Source organism: Pelecanus crispus, chromosome 20 (genome assembly GCF_030463565.1).
Source record: "Pelecanus crispus isolate bPelCri1 chromosome 20, bPelCri1.pri, whole genome shotgun sequence".
NCBI classification, from domain to species: Eukaryota; Metazoa; Chordata; class Aves; order Pelecaniformes; family Pelecanidae; genus Pelecanus; species Pelecanus crispus.
The window spans coordinates 3,465,937-3,485,938 of NC_134662.1; the positions used below are offsets into that span (position 1 = coordinate 3,465,937).

The 20,002-nt window shown below is 51.1% G+C and overlaps 2 protein-coding genes across 4 annotated transcripts; both read right to left on the bottom strand.

Annotated features, from left to right (window-relative positions):
- Positions 1-74: 74 nt before the first annotated feature.
- Positions 75-14,038, bottom strand: NCLN (nicalin). Of its 3 annotated transcripts, XM_075723696.1 has the most exons (16): positions 13,858-14,038; positions 10,565-10,755; positions 10,198-10,342; positions 9,471-9,565; positions 9,160-9,240; positions 8,843-8,946; positions 8,317-8,405; positions 7,999-8,138; positions 7,380-7,558; positions 7,077-7,164; positions 6,943-6,981; positions 6,666-6,829; positions 5,974-6,027; positions 5,805-5,883; positions 4,308-4,407; positions 75-801 (listed from the first exon to the last, which is right to left on the bottom strand). In XM_075723696.1, the coding sequence occupies exons 1-15, from the start codon at positions 14,036-14,038 to the stop codon at positions 4,348-4,350; spliced, it is 1,689 nt and encodes a 562-aa protein (XP_075579811.1). In that variant the 3' UTR covers positions 75-801; positions 4,308-4,347. The 3 variants fall into 3 exon arrangements, with proteins under 3 accessions (XP_075579811.1, XP_075579812.1, XP_075579810.1); XM_075723697.1 differs by having other exon boundaries at positions 75-4,407; positions 6,666-6,826; XM_075723695.1 differs by having other exon boundaries at positions 75-4,407.
- A 2,903-nt stretch (positions 14,039-16,941) lies between these two features.
- Positions 16,942-19,189, bottom strand: S1PR4 (sphingosine-1-phosphate receptor 4). Its single transcript, XM_009486004.2, has one exon. The coding sequence runs from the start codon at positions 19,017-19,019 to the stop codon at positions 17,793-17,795; it is 1,227 nt and encodes a 408-aa protein (XP_009484279.1). The 5' UTR covers positions 19,020-19,189; the 3' UTR covers positions 16,942-17,792.
- Positions 19,190-20,002: the final 813 nt, after the last annotated feature.

A 20,002-nucleotide genomic window follows, 5' to 3' on the forward strand; every position in this document is an offset into this window, starting at 1 on the left:
AAAAAGGGACAAACAAATAAGGAAATGAAAAATGTTAAAATACTTAAATATTATTACATTTATAGTCAGAAAAATATGTAAATCAACTGCATTGAATTTTCTATTAGCTTTTAAATATTCACCTCGATATACATTTGTTCTTTAGGACACACAAGAGATAAATAATTGAGTTAACATTGCTAGATAAATCAACTCTTTTTCCTGAGCTGCAAATATTCCAGGTTATAACCTTGAAGTTGCTATCCAATAACTACAAATGGAAACGAAACAGATCAAAGTGAGCAAGCAGGAGCCCACTCTTGAGTACCCAGAGGCCCAATTTACCGAGACATACAGTAGCACCCCCATCATTTCAGGTCAGTAAGTCAAGACTGAATGGCTCTTAAATTTAAAACCCAGCTTGCCCACAAGCTGCAGGAGACACTCGGTATTTTGGCTTGTGCTATGAACAACATGACAGCGCGTGATTTAAAACAAAGAAACCAACCCCCTCTCCCCAAAACCAAGCCCCCACAACAATTTTGGGTATCGGTGGTTTTAAACGTCTAAATAGCTTGTGGTGACTCCTCCAGCCGCAGAGCGGGGTACCTAGTTCCATTTTGGCTTCAGGGTCTTTCCTCTTAGCACTGAGTACAAGGGTGGAGTTCACATTGCACAGTAGTACTTATTTTATAGCAATGCACCAACCTCTCTTATTTGGGAGATCAACTACAATAGTCCAAACTACTCGCATACAATCCCCATTAGTGCCTGTGGGGATGGGCGTGGACAGAAGGAATGAACAGCTTCAGTGCTTAAATCCTGTTGGAAAACCAGATTTTTGTGAGCTGCAGACTTTGACAACACCACGACAACAGGTAAAGTCAAACAGATAGCAAAGAAAATTGTTTTATGGCTAGAAGCATCAACTGCTAGCCACTTGTGTCTATGTGGACAATGCTTTCCATGCTTCTTCCTTCCAGGCCAGGCGAACGCCTGATAAAAAGGATAGGTAAACAGAGGGGCAACAAGAATCAGCTACACAGAGCTCTTCTGCAATGTTGTGGAGAACTTTTATTTTACCAGAACAGCTGTTGGATTTTTGCCTTTGTGTGTCGTCTTGGTGACAGAATTGATCAGATATGCTGCGGTACAGATCAGCACCATTTTTCTTGGTTTTTTTTCAAAACCTAGCAGAATAGCAGGGTCTATTTACAAGCTTCTCTGTCAACTTCCCAAAGGAAACAGCAATGCGGGAACTAACTTCACTCCCAGGCTGGGCGCTCTGTTCCAGCTATGAGAAAGTTGGAATTTGACTCTCTCAGATTTGAGTATCTAATGTTTCAGTGCACACATGCTTTGATCAAAAGCATAAACCCTTCTCTGCAGTAGAAACTACTTTCTATGGCAGCCAGCTAGAGATACACAAAATGCATCCAAACAGATGAGAGGACGAATTACCCTTGTGTGGGAGAGCGCGATGCCCTATCCCAACTGCCCTTCACGTTATGAGCTCTCCTCATTTCCCTCTATCCACCTTTCTTTTAGACAGCTGCCACTGGCTTCCGGCACGGCATCAGGAGGGTTAGCAGTTTATTGTTGAGACCACAAGGAGCTAAAGCATTTGCTTTAATTCTACAACCTTGACAGGGACGTGGAAGTTTTTGACTCTGAACTTTGAGCTTCTCATCTGGAAGACGGAAGGCTGACAGTCTCCACTGCAAGGGAGAATGCTCCAGGCCTGTTCTGTTCCCTCTTGCCCACTACTTACAAATTTTATATGCATCAAGTCAAGCTGCAGCAGGACTGCTAATAATTTTGGTTTTCCTATTTTTCTCAGTGAAGTAATGGAGTTTCGTTATTAAGTAATCTGCTGGATTGGAGGGAACACCCCCCTCCAAGCGTAACACACTAGAAACGTATCATGCAGCTGGAGGCCTCTGAACTACTTCCCGATATTCAGAACCTACAGAGAAGTTCTTCAGATAGCCACTGTACCAGGCATATTCTGAACCTACGCAGTCCAGAGCATGCACCTTCCCATGGCACAACATATACAGTCTCTAAGGACAGAGCATAAAAGCCAGTGGAAAACAATCAAGGTTCCTCTTCCAGCCACTCCAGCAATTTCTGAAGTCGTCATAAGTTCATTTGGCAGAGGAGTGTCACAAACACTTCATGCATGCGGAGAGACGTATTTTAAATAAGCACTCCAAAAGATCAGAAAAAGGCAAGTTTCCCTGTAGGGCTGATATTTCAGGAGTGCTTGGTACCATGCCCACCTGCTGATATTACAGTGAACCACTGACATCAGCACGCTCTGCTGGAAAAGAAAAGGCCCTTTAAAGAGCAAGTTGCTACACGTTTAAAGTAGCGGAAAGCACACATCACAGGGTAAGGGCGCTCCAAGAATGCGACTACAGCGAAACACACAAAGATGGATGGAAATCTGTGCTTTGGTCCCCATCCAAAGGACAAGGACAGTGACTGGCCACAACCACCCCTTTTCTAACAAGTGCGCGCACAGCAGCGGGCAGACAAGGATGCACAGCTTGAATTTTCCTTGCATACAAAAAAAGCGTACACCTTCACTCAAACCCACAAGAGCTTTTCAGCCTCTGTAAAAGATGCTGTTTTAAATACAAGTAGTCATTTAAAAAAAAAAAAAAGGTAGTCACTGTGGCCTGTGAAGAGACCTCGTGCATAGAACAAATTACAGAAAGGACTCAAACATTGCTGAGTGGCAGGACAGTAGTATTCAATCAGGACATCTTCCAGAACTACAACTAGCCTAGGACTTGTAGTCAGTATCTTGATATATTTTCCAGAACTTGAGGGTAAACAAAGTGCAACACTGCCCAGAAAGGGCATTCATCTCTCACCAGAAAGTGGTGACAAGTATCCTGCTTACCTTGGATGGTGTGGAATTCAGGAAAGATTTAAACTTAAGATGATGACAATGCTTGAGCAACTGGTTACCTGGCCCTCCTGGTCTTTGCATAGCACGGGCAACTACATAGCGCTCTCCATCCAGAAGCATCAGCAAACTAAAGATAAGGCTTGCTCAAGGATAAAAAGTAACAGAGAGCGTGTGTTCCAAGATACACTCTCTTAGGTACAGTTCTAGAAACAGCCATGTTTAAAATGACATTCATAAAACTCTTTTTTTTGTTTGTTTGTTTTTGTTTTGCTTTTTAATGGCTAAGTGACCTGCCTCCCTTCACACTGGGGGCAGCACGTGAAAGGACAGCAACAAGCACTTTGGGAACTTGCTCATGCGTGCAGGCCAGGAACAGTGTTTCCAGAAATAATAGAGCTGAAAAATGTCAAATGAGACCCTGAGATGCAGGTGAACATGGGTAAACACCCCAAAATCCAGAACCCGTCTGGAAATGAAAACTGAGGAATGAAGATTGAAGGGGTTACAGACCAGAGCTCAGCAGGGAGCTGGGCTGCTCTTGCTATTAATATAACCAGCTCGTTTAAGGACATGGAGCGGCACGGAACACAATCCTGCAGCAGCTGGAACTGTAGAACACCCCTTAAAAACCAAGCAAGAGTTTAGCACAGAGCAGTGGCAGCTGTGAACTGTTCAAGGACCATAAACTTCAAGAGAAATCAAGTACACAGCAAAATGCATCCTCCAATAGAGACGGGAGAGAACCTGTCCTGGTAAGAACCCTAACGCAAGGAACCCGTTTTAACAATCTTTCCTCATTCTGTCAATAACAGTCAAGACCGTTTACAGTGCACCTCCTAAAAGGGAATGAGTTATTGCACAGTCTAAACAAAATGCAAGAAGATGCTTGCTGCAGACACCGCTTGCTCAGCACACCTTCCTAAAGCCAGGCAGTGAACTTAAGGAAGAGGTGCCATAAGAAAACATGCTAATAGTATTCTCTTTAATTTGCATGTGCACTTTTTTTTCCTTTTAAACAACTGCTCTGAGTCCTTGTTTGCTGGGCAGAGATAACATGTCACTCTACTCCGTAGTTTCAGTTTCCAAGTTGGCTGTATGGCACATGTGTCCGTGAAGGTGCTGGACTTGGTTTTACTCTCAGAGAAGCTGCTCAGAATCAGCCGTTCAGTGTTTAAACAACCCGCAGGAACCACTGAAGTCTCTGAGCCTCTCCCTCACCAAAAAGCAAAGGAAAACAGACATGGTGCAAGTCAGGGGAAGAAAGTGAAGAAAAGCACTTAAAAGGTGCACAAGAGTTAAAATTTCGTTTTCTTTCTGCCTTCCTCCTCTCTCTAGAGTAGCAAAGAGGAGACAGAGAAAGAGAAACAGCAGGATTCAATGGAAGGCAGAAGGTTCCTGATGGGCTCACCGATGGCTCAGTACTGCTGTATGGGTGATGACTCGTTGCTTCACTGCTGCTTGGTTTTAAGGGACAATCTCTGTATCATCTTGTAAAGGAGACCAAAGTGCTGGAAGCAGAAGGGAAAATAAGTAACTATGAGTCCTTATAAATTCTAATAAAATGACTGTGTTCTACACAGAGAGAAAACTTACTAGAAGGCTTAAAACAATACTAATGTGCAAATGCAATACCTTATTTGGATCGTCCACTAGCACTCTCATCCTGAAGATGGAGTGGGACTTGGTGAATTAGGAGGAATTATTACAATGAATCCAGTTACTTGTAGTAGTACAGAAAGTGATGGCTTACAGAAGTGCTTGTGCAGGCCTGTGTCACCCCCATTGTGAAGATGCAAACATTTGTTCAAGATTTTACAGTTTTTTGATGCCATGCTGTTCCTTCCAAAGGGGAGGAGAAAGCTTCAGATTTCAACACATGCATAATACTGGTCACTACAGAAACACTGCTGCTAGCAGTTTCAGGAATGTAAAAATGAACCAGGGAAGCACAGAGATTCGCAGTAGTTCACAATCCTTTAACTGGATCTTCTCTTTCACCATTTCACCAGTAACTTAGAAATTTCCTTAATTCTTCTATTGATTCAGCTTTGATTAACTGCCTTTTTATTCGATAACAACTACTTCAGATATTTGACAGATATAACAAGATCCAGGCTTCAAATAACTTGTAATAAGAAACATAACGAAGATAGCTGACAGAAATCAAAGTATATGTTTTTCCTCCTGTTTACATTGTTACATCAGATTTTTAAATGCTTGTTGTTTCCCCAAACACACACACACAAATAACATTAAGAGATCAAAATTTAGATTGACCTAAAATGCTTCCCTTTCGTTCATGTTCTTCGGAGAACCCAGCCAGGATCAAAGTCTAGCTCACAGTGGCTTTGTTAACGCTTACACAAAAACACTAGCTGGCCAAGGCATGGAGTATCACGTTTCCAGGAGCATGGTCACAGGATGTATTTATGGTTTCATTGAGGGAAAAAAACCAACCAACCAAAAAAACAACCAAACCCTGAAGATGCATTTCTAAGCTGCATCCCAAGTTCAGATAGTGGAAGGATCTCCTAACACTCCTAACTTACTACAAGCTGCAAATCTTTAACATTACAGCAGATTTTAGTTACCTTGAGAAGTTTCAGTCTGAAGTTGTTACATAGCCAAAATAACTTAACAAGCGAGTTGTGCATGTTCTTGACCAAGAGAAGGAGCTCTCTAAACCAGTTTTGCACTAGAATGGCTAGAGATTGCCTTCAGCACAGCCAACTGAGATACTCAAAAACATACACAAAACCAGCCAGCCATTTTGGATTACTACTTTTAGAGTGGGGTGGCATTATTGTTCCAACTTTGGTGCTAGGACTGTGTGAGCACTGATTACTGTAGCTAACGTGATTTATGAGGAAAATAATACATCTGTCTCCTGCTTCTCTTCTCTTACCTGCACTGCAACGTAGGCAACACCAAGGTAGGCCGCGATACAGACAGCAAGAAGCAGGTCAAAGATCGCTGGCTTGACCCTGAAATAAAGAAAGAACACATGAAATTGCTACAGCAGCTACCACCACAGAGTGAGACGATAGCCCAACGTGCCCAAGGAAATTCCTTACCTGTACGCATTCATCACCTGTTTCAGCTGGTCATAGAAAACAAACTCAGGGTCCCTGTGAAAAGAAGAAATTCTTCAGGTTCTACTACGCTTCTTGACACTGCAGTAAGGACAGCCCAAACCTCCATTCCTAAGGAGTTCATCCAACCAGAGACAGGTAAGCATGAGCACATTGCATACCAGTTTTGAACCGATTCTAGTTGTCAAGTCTTTCTTTTCCTACACTCAGAAGCCTAAGGATACAGTTCAGAACACATGCTGTTCAGCTGTCTCAGAAGAGGCACATGGAAGACACCTCACCGGGTTCATTAAACTGCTTCAACCCAGGCAGGTTGGACAGGATGGAAGCTGCCTTTTTGCAATTAAAGAAAGCTTTCTAGGGGACCTTAGTCTTTTCCTGCATTCAGGGAGCAGCAGCACTCAAGAGTGGGAAGGGTGGAACCAAAACAGTGAGAAAATGAGCTCTTCAGACAGAGGGAGCTGCTGGGACTCGTTACTGTGCTGTGAGGAATGATAAAGAGCTTTCTCTGGGAGAACAGAGAGCATGAACCAAAACTGACAGGAGAGCAGAAGAGAGCAATCACTTCCAGCTACATGCCAAGACGGCAGAAAAGCTGCAGCTCAGAGACAAAATTCATTGGAGGGGGAAGCCAGTTTGCATGCTCTAGCTTGTTCTTTCATCTCTTTTCTTACCGTTTGTCTGCCTTCACATGATGCTGTTTGACATCCTTCAGGTAGCGACCCATATAATATTCTAAGGTGTTGAGGAAGGTGCTGTCTTTATCAATCAGCTGGGCAGCCCTGGGCTGACTGCTCAGCCAGTCCATCACTGATTCTATTTGCTCCTGCTGGATCTGCTGCAGAAAAATACCAAAGAAAGGGAGTCAACCACACATATGCCAAGACCAGACCTCTCTCCCAGACTCTTGATTCCTTCTTCCCACAGGTCACAAAAATGCACTGTGCTCACCATCTGATCCGTGAAGATCTGCAGATCTGCAGGTGCTCCCTGCAAGGGAAAAAAAATAACCCAGGCTATTGGTGAGAGCAAGCTTGGTCGGGCAGGACAAATCTGGCTAGCACTGCACAATGGGCAGCTCTTACCTTGTCTGTTAGGTTGTAGATGACCCTTGTCAAAGCCTCAGCAATGATCCTAGTATTCCTGGTTAGTGCCTTAGTGTCTATTCGTGCCCTAAAGCAAAAGAGGGGATTATGAATCCGTCAATGGGATCACCTTCCCCTCGAAACCACCCTTTTTCACTGCATCAAGCATGAGCCTGAATCCAGAGCCCAACTCCCAGGGGTTTTGCACCCATCCTCTGACCATCAGAACAGCACAAGCAGTCGCAAGGCCAATTTGCGTTTACAGGCTAGATTTCAGCTGCAGCCTTCCCTAAGGCCTCTAACCTCCTATCCATGATGCTGTTGCGCAGGCTGTCCCGGTGGCTCTCCAGATGGGAGATGGTGAATGCTGGCAAGCGTCGGATCGCAAAACGCTCATGCTCCCATGCCAGCATGTCCTCAGCCAAGTTTATCTTCTTGTGCACCATGGAAAACTTCACCTCTGGGAACTGGCTGGCAACAACCTGAGAGAAAGGACAAACCATCCAGGGTGTCATGCTGCCCACTGCATAGTCCCATCTTACACTGCCCAGACCACCTAGATGCATTTTTTTTGTGTGTGTGTTCCAGAAGGTAAATACATTTCCATCTGTAAGGTGCAGTTACTGCCATTAAAAAACTGTTTTAATGTCAAGAAAACCTGTTTTAATGTCACTACAGGGTAGCTTTTGCAAGCAGCAAGCCATAAGGAAGTGCAGTGGAAAATGCAGCAGATCTAGTCTGCTTCATTTGGGACTGTGGCATGAGGATTTATCTGCACTTCAAATCAAGTGACTGTACAAAATACATGAAATATTTCAATGGCACACCCTTTCTTCACGTCTTCCTTCCTTCCTCTCTTGGAGAGCTGCAGCTCCCCACAGTAAGTCCCAAGTTCCCATCTACCTAAAATGCTTTTCATTACCATCTCCAGTTCCCTCAGAAACGCGTGCTGCAAGGTCCCCTCCTTGGGAGGCTTTGAGACATGGAGATGAAGGCTATTGCCTCGGCCCAGAGTATCAAGACAGAGAACAAATGCTACGTTGTCCTGCAGCAGGCTGGAATCTGGAACAGAAAAATCCAAACCTTTATTGCTATGTTTTGTGCTGGGATTTCCATCCCCAAAAAGCAAGGCCCACACAAGGAGATTCTCACAGGAGGGCTGACATACGAGACACTTGACACAATCCTATTAACAGAGGCCTTGCCACAGAACATGCTGGAATGCCAGCCCCTTACTCACCAGTGTGGTCCAAATTGTCTTCCAGCCACCGCTTGGTTCCTTGATAATTAAACTTGCCACCTCCGGATGCAAAGAACAGCAAGTTATACCTGCCCATCAAAGAAGACAGAAAAGTGTTAGCCTGCTGCACTCCGTGGCTACAGAACTCCTTTACTCAGCCTTGGAGGTGTGGTGGCATCACAACAGCTAGCACCCGACATTCAAGGCAAACTGTCCATCAACAAACGCTTCCTACATGCCACATACTAAGGTAATGGCAGGACAGGAGTAAAGGGGGGGAGTTTCCAGTGCTTGAGTATGGAATCTACTTCCCACACCATTCCCTCCACTTGTCCCTGAGCTTGAGCAGAGCTACAGCAAGGAAACCAAAGGAAGGAGCTTGGCCATTAACAGCAGCTGTACTCGGAGGGAAGCAAAACAGAGCAAAGTAGAAGACTGCTTGTAACACTCTACAGGTCCGGAGCAAAAGGCCTTCTTATCTGATCTCAGCTACACACATTCAACCAAGAATAGGGCAGTTTCTTACGCAGCATGGGTACGTCTGTAGGTGTAGAGCCGGGAAAACAGCCTGGCTAGTTCCAGTAGCACTGAGATACCGCTGCCATTGGAGTCAGCACCGTGTGACAGCCACTGCGGGATGAAGCGGGACAGAGACAAGGTGACAACCCTACACTTACTCTCATGTACCAGAACAGCCTTCAAGATAGCACACCACCACGCTCCACTTATAACTGCCCCATGTCTTTAAGGCCAAGAAAAAAACATAGGGGCAGAGGCCACATGGGAAAAAAGACAGGAACACACAAACAGGAACAGAGAGTTGCAGGAAGAAAGAATACTCACCGGAGCCACTCCAAAAGAATCATAGTGGGCAACTATCACAACAGTGGGCAGGTCTTCTCCACCCAGCCCCGTAAGCCTTCCCTGCAGAGGAAAGAGGTCGGTGTCGCTTGGCATCACCCTTTGTGCGCCTGTACAAAGACAGCCTGACTTCTACACACCTACTGAGTCTGCAGTGGCCTCAGTCCTGAGGACTTCAGATACCTGGCTGAGACTCCCCTGACTTCCCCTGTCAGCACAAATATCTGATGAAGTCCCACTAAAAGGCGGCATCCCATCAGTGTTACCAGTTTGAATCCAAATACACAACTCACCTCCACGCTGGGTATGAGCCAGTCATTGATGGCTTTGCTTTGAGCCCCGCTGGTCACCATCTGGAAGCCATTGGCAGTTGCCGTGTGCAGCAGAACTAGAACAAAAAAAAAAAAATTACACCTGGGAAAGTTTCGTCCCTTTTTTTCCCTTGCTAACTGAGCTCTGGAGAGACCAGCTTTAAACCATTTAAGCCCTTTCACTTGTCCCTTTTGTCTATGCATTGACACAGAATCCTGGTGACCGTGCATTTCCATTCTGTCCTGAAATCCCAATATTTTGAGCTGGCTAGAACAAAACCTTTTCTCCAGCAGTCTTAAAGTTAATCACAAGCAGCAGGTCAGTAAGAGAGTAAAGCTATTTACAGAGCAATACATGGAAGCACTGAACTGACTGGTGGTCAGAAAAAAAGCTTCAGCTTCCACCAACACACTGTAGTCACTTAACATCTTCAATGTCGTTTTTAACTTGAGTTTTGCTTTCTATCTTACTTGCAACAGTGTAAAGCTGAAAACTGACTCCGTGAAACTGTATTTCCAAATATAGTCAAGTAATACTCTCTCTTATACTATGTTTTTCTTCCATTAAATCTCAAAGCACCTTAAAGACAGAATAAACACGAAGGCAACAGAACACCGGTTCGTGGTGCATATGACGCAGCAGACTGCTCCCAGAGGTGGGATCAGGACTGTCTTCCTCTAAGCCTTTCCCCCCCTTGTCAGAACTCACCTTCTGCAGCCGAGGCAGAACCCTGGGACGCAGAAGCAGCCCGCGTTTGTTCATAGATAGACAGCAGCTCTTCATCTTCCACTGCAAAGTAGACTGGCACAATAGTTTCCATAGCAAGCATTTCCGGCTCTATCTCCATGAATTGCTGAGGATTTAAGTGAGACACAAACTTAGCATCTCCTAAACATGCAAGAGGGCAGAAAAAAAGTAACAACCAAAGCAGAGACAGAAAGGCAAGTTTTAAAATTAGAATATGATTTGTTGTGCATTACAACAGGAGCTTTTAGTCCTACAGCAACCCAAGCCTGTCTGTCTCTCTCAAATACATCTCCCATCGGAAGAGAAAGGGAACGTTGGGTTTTTTTACCCTTACAACATCCTGTGGGACAGAAGAGATAGATCGCGGCAAGATGATCACCACAGCACCAGCTGACTGGCGGAGAGCCTTCTGGTACTGCTCATAGGAGAAATCCGCCAGCCGCATCATGACACAGCGGCGGCTCAGGACGTCTGCTTCTACAGTGCGGGCTTCTGTGTTAAGCACTGCACTCCTGGTGCCTGTGAGGAGAGAACAGCAAGAGGTTTTGTAAGCGATTTCATCGCATCCCCTTTGCTTGAGCCTAGCTCCTTCTCAGAACAGTCTTGGTGACAGTCTGCTGAACTTCAGAGCAGCCACAACCTGCAGAAAGCTACGTTCATCCCTTCCCCCTTGTCCAAGAAGGAACAGAGATCTGTTTTGTGCCTGCATCCATCAGACCAACATCTGTGCAGCCATGTCCTGCCAGGCTCCCCTTACTCCAGCACTACCCAGCCTCAACCACCTTCCAGTCTACCTCCCACCACGACCATGCTGGCTACCCGTTTGCTCGCCTGCACCTTACACCTGGCAATACACGCGGAGAAAGCCTGGCCTCCTGCTACGCAGCCTACTGCAGCCTCCAGCTGTAGGCTCGTGTCTGCAAGCAGAGGATGCAAGCTGTGCAGAACCACTTTGTGAAAGGACGCAGGGGGTACCATGCCCATCCAAGGGCTCTTCTAGCTCGCCCACTGGGATGTTTCTGCGGCTGAGAAAATTATAAATGAGCAGGCTGCTTCCTCTTACTGCTCGCTCTCTCCTACTCTTAGTTTCAGCGTATCAAATTCCCCACATGAAAATGCAATCCTTTGGGAGAACAGCAGTCTGGAGGCTTGCCAGCAGCTCCAGCATTTTCCAAGAGAAGACCACAAGGACATCTTGTATAAATAGAGACATTCAAATCTACCTTACAATTTGTAATGCTCCAAATCCAATTTCTTCTTCTATAACAACTCTGGTACCTATATCAAAGACTTCATCACCCTGAGTGCCCAAGCAGCCAGGGAAGGAGGAAGGTGCTCCAGAAGGCATCTCAGCCTATGCCAAACAGGAGTGTCGCTAAAGGTTAAATTTAAACCTTGCTTAACTTAACTCTAACATTAGTTTGCTCTCGTCAAAGATCAAATCACCTAAACAAGAAAAACCTATACTTCCACGGCATAGTATCAGTGAGGGCTGTACACCAAGAAACAGAGTTAAGGCACGATCTAAATTCTCCACATAGAGCTCTCACACTGTATAACAAACAAATATTAACAGCAGCCCCTGATCAGAGAAAACCCATCCATGATGGGGATAACTCTTCCACCATTCCCAAAACAACGATGCGTAAACATAGCAAAGCATGGATCCAGAGTTCTGCTCCCAGCACAACCCTTGACACCTAAGCAGAGCAGACCCAACAGTATAAATAGAGACATTCAAATCTACCTTACAATTTGTAATGCTCCAAATCCAATTTCTTCTTCTATAATAACTCTGGTACCTATATCAAAGACTTCATCACCCTGAGTCAGCACCCTGACAGCACAGCACAAGAAGTTGCTTTTTTGTAGTTTCTCTACAGACAACTGTTTAATAATCATTCATTTACAATCTAAATAACTCTATTCTAACAGCATTAGAGGAAGTCCAAGTTTGTTCTTCAATTGCTCTATGACCTATGTTGACAATAACTCTTCTCCCCCCTGCAAGAAAAGGCTCAGCAGCAATCTCTATTTGGTCTTTTGGGGGAAAGAATATGAGAATCTGGAACAAATAGCTTTTATCCTGAAGGACATCTGGCCTCAGCACACACATAGAAGAGGAACATCAGCTACCCAAAGGGGCTGGCAAGGAAGAAAGGAAATACACAATCCACCGAGCTAAAAGGCTCCAGAAAAAGAAACAGCATTAAAAGTTAATTGCAAGCATCTTAAAAAACAATGTATGGCTTTTCAAGAGTTCACAAAATATTCCAAAATACGTTGTGAGTACTTGGCTAGAGAGAACATTCTGGCAACCAAAGTCAAAGCCAGCTGAAACACGTGCCTGCTGCCCCATTAAGCCTGCCAACAAAGATTTACCACCACAGGAGAAGAGAGATAGCTTGATACTCCCATGAGAGAGCCTGCCTCGGATCTAGTGAGGTTCTCAACCAGAGAGGTCTCAAGACGTGGACACCTTTTGAGAAACTGTGATGCAAGACCCCAGAAATAATTTCAGAAAATCAGAAGCCCCAGTAGCATCTGTAGTGTTTACAAAGCATGCAGGCATAGCTGGCATTTCATAACTTCTACTGATGTTTGATCTTATGAAGATCTGAAAGATCTAGAGACCAAGCCTCATGGACAGTACAGTATAAGTGTGGGGCTGTAGTGCTGGACTGTTAACAGAAGTCTGAAACTCAGGCCACAAAACAGACAGCAGGAAGAGTCACTCATGGACAGAACACATGCCCTGATCTGGAATAAAATATCTATAGAAGACTCAGAAACAACACTTGATTCCGGGTTAGTGAGTACAGGGGGGTGGAGGCTAAGGGTTACAACACTTCAATGCTTCACAGAACAGGTTGCGTTTCTGACTCAAAGAAAGGTGTTGCACAATCGGCGGCCTAGAAGCAACAGAACAGAGGAACTGGAGGTCAATCGTAATGTGAAAGAAGAACTGCAAAAGAAAGGACTCTCAAATGAGGAGACGCTGGAGCTATAGACACTGCTAATTGAGACTGAAGAGCGAAGAACCAACCTGTCAATAGAGAAGTCAAAGGCAAGAGAACAAAACTGAGCTCACATCCAAGTTCCCCAGGATGCGAGAGGGCTGCAGCTGGACTGCTCAAAACACAGGGGGTTTGGCCCGCAGACAGGAGCCTGCGAGGACACAGCAGGGTCCCTGGGCACCTCCAGGTCACCATGCGGGAGCTCTCGGCACCCTCCTGCTCCTGCTGAGACTGGGCAGTAAAGCTCGGCCAGACGGGACCCACCTACAGCCTCCCTGGGGCCGGGGCCCGGCCGCAGCCTCACAGGGCCCTCCGAGCTCTCCTGCAGCCTCCCCAGGGCCTGGGCCCGGTTGCAGCCTCGCAGGGCCCTCCGAGCTCTCCTGCAGCCTCCGAGCTCTCCTGCAGCCTCCCCGGGCCGGGTCGCCCTCCCCGGGCCGCCTGCAGCTTCGCGGCCTACCCTGGGCCCCTCCCCGGGGTCGGGGCTCTTCCCAGGGCCCCATCGGCCCCGAAGGGAGCCGCTCTCGGGACTCGCCCTCCCGGAGGACCGAGGCCTGGCGCAGGCCGGTGGCCCAACCGCGCCCGGCCGGGCCGTGCCGTCTCTCACCGTAGGGCTGCCCGCCCAGCTCGTACTGCTGCATGCGGTAGACCGTGAACTCATGGGCGGCCTCGGCGGCGGGCGGCGGGCCCAGGAGCAGCAGCACGGCGGGCACGAAGAGCAGGAAGCTGAGCGGCAGGCACGAAGCCTTCAGCACCGACTCCAGCACCTCGCCCGCCTCCTCCAGCATCGCCGCGGCCCCGGCCCCGCCGCTACGGCCTGGCTCCACCGGCACGCACGGCACGCACGGCGCGGCACGCGCGGCACGCACCGCCCGCGGGCTGCCGGGAGCTGTAGTTCGGCCGCCGCCGCAAGGCACGCTGGGAGTTGTAGTCGCGGCAGCCCCGGGCGGCGGCGCTACCCCTCTGCCTGGCCGGCAGGGGGCGCTCCGCCCCGCAGCGGCCGTGTAAGCGGCTGCGGCCCGGCCGGGCCTGCGGCTCCCGCACCGGCGGCCCGCCCGGTGCCGGCCCCTGCCCCGCGGCGCTGGCGGCCTTCCCCAGCGCTCCCTGCCGCCGCTCTCCGCGCCGGGCGGGCAGGCAGGGCTCTCCGCACCGACCGCAAGGCGCTGACCGCCACGGCAGTAGGAACTGGGAACCGAACCCGCGGAGTCATGGCACGCCTCGCCGGAGAGCGCCGGCGAGAGCGCCCGGGGCCGGGGCCGGCGCAGCCCCTGCGGCCTCCGGCTGCGCCGCCCCGGGAAAGGGACCGGGGCCGGGGGCTCCGGCTGTCCCGGGCCTACCGGGGATGTCGGCATGCTCCCGCACGCCCGGGCACAGAGGGGCTGGCGGCGAGGCCCTGGGCCCAGCAGCGAGCGGGGTCCCAGCCCAGGGGCGCGCTGAGCTGGCAGCCCTGTCCCGTACCGGCTGCCCTGTCCCGTACCGGCCGCCCTGTCCCGTACCGGCAGCCCTGTCCCGTACCGGCCGCCCTGTCCCATACGGGCCGCCCTGTCCCGTACCGGCAGCCCTGTCCCGTACCGGCCGCCCTGTCCTGTACCGGCCGCCCTGTCCCGTACCGGCTGCCCTGTCCCGTACCGGCAGCCCTGTCCCGTACCGGCAGCCCTGTCCTGCCCCGGCCGCCCCATCCCGTACCAGCAGCCCTGTCCCGTACCGGCAGCCCTGTCCCGTACCGGCTGCCCTGTCCCGTACCGGCAGCCCTGTCCCGTACCGGCTGCCCTGTCCCGTACCTGCAGCCCTGTCCTGTACCGGCTGCCCTGTCCCATACCGGCCGCCCTGTCCTGTACCGGCCGCCCTGTCCCGTACCAGCAGCCCTGTCCCATACGGGCCGCTCTGTCCCGTACCGGCTGCCCTGTCCCGTACCGGCCGCCCTGTCCCGTACCGGCAGCCCTGTCCTGCCCCGGCCGCCCCATCCCGTACCAGCAGCCCTGTCCCGTACCAGCAGCCCTGTCCCGTACCGGCTGCCCTGTCCCGTACCGGCTGCTTGTCCTGTACCAGCTGCCCTGCCCCGTACCGGCAGCCCTGTCCCGTACGGGCTGCCCTGTCCCGTACCGGCCGCCTCGGTGCCTCCCTTGGCGGTATCAGACCTCCCGCTCTGCCCTGAGCAGGCCCCTTGCCAATGGGACCAGCCAGCGGGTACCTGACCTGCAGGCAGATAAAATCATAGCAAATCAAGCAGGGTCTTTCTTATCACCTAGATTTATTGCCATGGGCTGGAAGCTCAGCCCCTCCTGCTGAGGGGCGCGGCCAGTGGGTTTTAAGTCGCCAGGAGCTTCTCCTCCGCAGGGCTTGGGTGGCTTTGGCCTCCTTGTATGGTGAGAGGAGGCGTTTGGGTGCTGCTGTGATTTTTCACGTGGTTAGGGAATAGAAGAGCAGGAGTCTGAGGTGCAAGCTGGCAGTGCCTTCTGGGCCCCACTGCATCTCGATCATACCCAGGCAGGAATTGGGGCTATTTTGGAGCCAGCCACTTTCCCTAGCACAGAACAATCCTCTTGGTACCAGGGATGAAGCCTGGCCCCAGTGAATTCCTGCACCCTGCAGGCCTGGCAGGTGGGCGGTGGCGTGCCCCCAGCCCTGCGCAAGCAGGCGTTCTGCGCATGCTGTTGGTTCCTTGGGTGCTGCTTGACCCGTCACGGCCCCAGCCCTGCTGCAAAGCTCTCCAAGCCCTGCAAAAGCCTCTGCTGGCCCCAGCCAGCCGTGCCCCGGGAGCAGTCCCCCCCACCAACCTCACGCAGCACAGCTCTGCCTGCCCGCGGAAATGTTTCTGCTGCCAGCTGGGCTGCGTCCATGCACAACTTTGCAGCCTCTTAAGCTTCCTGCCCGTGACGTTGCAGCAGCTTGGGATCTCTCCTGCCACTTCAGAGACACCAGCCAGCAAACTGACAGGGCCGGAGGCCACAGCCACCGGACTGCCAGCTCAGGGGAGAGATGGCATGGCATTCAGAGGGGCCAGGGCAGCAGTGCTCAGCCCTGGGGCAGCAGGGAAAATCCCTATGCGACTCCTGTGAGCCCAGGCTCCTGGGGGCCTCCTCTGCTGTTGACGCTGCCCAGTTCATGGGAGGTCGGAGACCCTCAGAACATTGCCCTGGCAGAGCACAGGTGACCCTCTTCTAAGCGCTACTATATTTGGAGAACAAACATCCTAGGATCAGAGCCCTCCATTCCTTTCGCCAGCTGTGCTGAACTTCAGAAGGGCTTGGGGCAGGCTCCACCCCACTCTTGCCGGGTGATGACTCTGTTCCAGGCTGTTGAAATTATTCTCGCAAATCTGTTCTTTTGCAAACACTGTTTTCAAAAAGGTTTCTGGAAGGATGCAGCCTTTTTGGCCCAAAAAGGAAGAAGAAACAATTCCTGCTGCTTCTATTCAGGTGTGAGCCAAACCCCAGCAGAGACAACAGAATGCAAAGCCAGCTAGAAGCTGCTGCTCAACCTTCCAGTGCCCACCACAGTGGGCACCTTCCCCTGTGTGAGGACCTTAGGACTTGGCAGATTTGCCGGAGCATGACCCACCTCTCTGGGAGGCCACAGTGCTGCGAACCCTCTGCCGTACAGGCATATGTTACCCGAGAGGTTCAGCCAGATGGGAGCAGGCAGCTCTGCCGTGCAGGACGGCACCAGACTCCCCGGTCACCGTGGGTACCTCCTGCTGCCCGTGGAGGTGCCAGGGCTGTCGCTGGAGGTGCAGCCCCATGCCCAGAGGCATAGCAGGGCTCTTTCTTACTTCTTGCTGCCAGGCCGTAAGCACTGTCACAGCGTTTGCCCAGGCACAATGCCCAGCCTCTGCGCTCCGGTGAGGGACTGGGCTGTTGCTGCAGCCCCCTGCCATCCCCTGGCTGGTTTGTGCTGCGCTACAGGTGAGCACTTGGTTCCTGGCCAGGGGCCTCTGAGCTGCCCCACAGCTGCATACACTTCCACTTGCAAACCCAGTTGTTCTTGACTCTGCGGCAAGACATCAAGCCTGCATGCTGTCCAGCAGCCATGCCCATCACAGCAGTTCCAGAAGGCTGTAAACTGCAGGAGAAGACTCAGGTATCGCCTCCAGCCCTGCGTGGCATGCAGGGGCAGCACTGCCAGCCCAGGCTGATCCCAAGGGGTTGGGGGTGGTCCGGTTGGGGATACCCACCCTATTCCTCATTGTGCCCCGGGGCAAAATGCCCTCATCAGGGCAGGTATGGCATCTATATACATGCACTCACAGAGCAGGGTCCACTTATAACCGAGGCACAGCCGTTGTTTCAGCAGAGCATCTGTCCCAAAATGTGCCCGTATCTTTCACTCCCATCCTAGGAGCAATGCCTGTCCCTGTGCTGCACCCACACGGAAGCAACATCCCAGTCTGAAGGGGCTGGAAAGCCTGGCCACGGTCAACAGCAGGGGTGGGGCTGCACCCGGTCAGCCTGAGCTGCGTGTAGGCTACAGTTCTGCCAGGCCAGGACCACAGCATGAGGTCCCGGTGGGCTGTCTGGCATCTCTTGCTCTCCCCGTGGCCTCTCAGAAGCTGGGGAGATTGCTCATCATGCTGGAGTTGCTGGAGAGAGGTGCTCTGGGCCGGGCATTCAGGGCTACAGAGCTGTGGAAGCTCTCCCGGTAGCGCAGGGAGCTCTCCGTGGATGAGCCAGAGTTGATGTCTGTGATGACCAAGCAGTTTCCAGGCTTGCAAAGCCCAACCCTGACACAGCAGCAGCACAGCAGGCTTCCCACAGCACGGCGCACCTCCACGCTCCGGAGGGAGTAAATGACGGGGTTAACACCTGAGTTAAGCATGGCCAGAGCCAAGGTCCAGTCCATGCTGTGGAGGTGTGTGCAGGCCTGGGTCTCACAGAAGACATCAAAGAGCAACAGGACGAAGAGGGGGCTCCAGCAGATAATGAAGGCGCCCAGGATCATCAGCACAGTCTTGAGCAAGCGCAGGGACCGTTTGCGGCTGTGCCGGGAACTGGTTTGCTTAGAACTGGCCTGGACCAGCTGGAAGATGGAGATGTAGAGGCCGATGATCCCCAGGAGGATGATGCTGAACATGACTACGGAGAAAAGGATGTAGTTCTTGGAGTAGAGAGGCAGGAGGACAGAGCAGGCATTGAAGTCGCAGAGGCAGTTCCAGCCCAGCAGTGGAAGCAGTCCGATGACGAAGGCCAGCAGCCAGCAGGAAACGATCAGGCTGCGTAAGCGCAGGGTCTTGCTGGCTTCATTCTCAGCAATCGGCCTTACCATGGCACTGTAGCGCTCAATGGCAGTCACAAGCAAGCTGAAGGTGGAGGCAGCCAGCGCGATGAAGAGGATGCCTTCCCGCAGGAACCAGAGCTGAGGTGAAAGCTGGAAGGTCTTCTTGCCCGAGAGGCAGAGATTAGAAAGGTAGGCAATCCCTGCAAGCAGGTCACTCACGGTGATGCTGGCAATGCAGGAGTACACCCAGCGGCGGGCTCGCAGACACCGCAGGATGGCCAGCAGCACGAGCAGGTTCTCCACAATGATGATGCAGCTGATGATGGCAAAGGTTGTGCGGATGAGACCCATGCCCTCATCCCCAGACTGCCGGTTGGTCAGCTTGCCCGTGAAGTTGTAGTGCTGCAGGATGATGTTCACATTCCTCATGGCAGCCAGCTGCAGGCAGGAACCTTTCCTGTCGAGCAGGTCAAGTCTGAGCTCAGGGTATTGAGTAGAGCCCAGTGTAAGGGGAAGGGAGCGATTCACCAGCCAGCTCAGCTCTGGACCATCCATCTTCTGAGCCTAGGTCAGCAGCCACGGGATGCACGATGGAACAAGGGTTAAGGTAGGGTTTGGAGCAGAGCAGACCCTCTGTTTCAGGGCTGGAGACAGCTCTGAGGCTCTGCCACGCAGGACTGGCTCTGAGCCCAGCAGCCCTACCCAGCGTGGAGATGAGAGTTAGAGCCCTGTCTGCCAGCCCGGTGCCACTGAAAGAGCAAGGGGAGAGGAAGGTGAGATGTTTTGTAAGTCCACCCATGAGCATGGGCTTCCTGTTGTTTAACAAAATTTCCTGTTGTGAGCTAGAGTATTGACATCGTTTCTAACAGCTATCATCATTTCTCAGTAAGTGCCTGGCTTTGTTGTGGTTGTGAAGGTGGGACATGAATGAAATAATGTGCCAGACCCCTCTTGGAGTCAGGGCAGGCTGGGTCGAATGGGATAACACCTCCCACCTTGATGGGTAGGGTCTGTTGGGCTGAACAAAGCCAAGTGCTAGTAGGAGCACCCAGACGGCCTGAGACACTAAGTGCTTTGCCTTTCGTGGTGTTAAATTCACCCCCGAGCCTGGCAGAGAGCAACTGCCTCTTCGTCGACTGCCCTGTGCACCACTCATGCCCAGATACAGCCTCCTCCAGGAGCAAGCTCCATGCTCGCACCCCTTTGGGCTCCTCCGTGGGCCCAGCTCCCGCCAGTCTCTCGGGACACATCCACCCAAGTCCTGCCCTGCCAGCGCAGCGAGTCCGGGCACCTGTGTGTCTGAAGCTCCGCTCCACCCCGTTCAAAGGAAACCAGCTGGTCAAAGCCCTGCGTGTGCCCTGCCACTGCACCCTGCGCCTTCAGCTCTCCAAGCACCTGCTAGAGATGGGTCAGGATCTTCGCCTTGTCCGGGTCACAGACAGGGAAACAGAAGCACAAAGCTGCTGCCTCTTGCCTGGGATTGCAGAAGGCGCAAGGGGCTGCACTGAGACCACAACCTGGCAGTGCGGACGTGATCG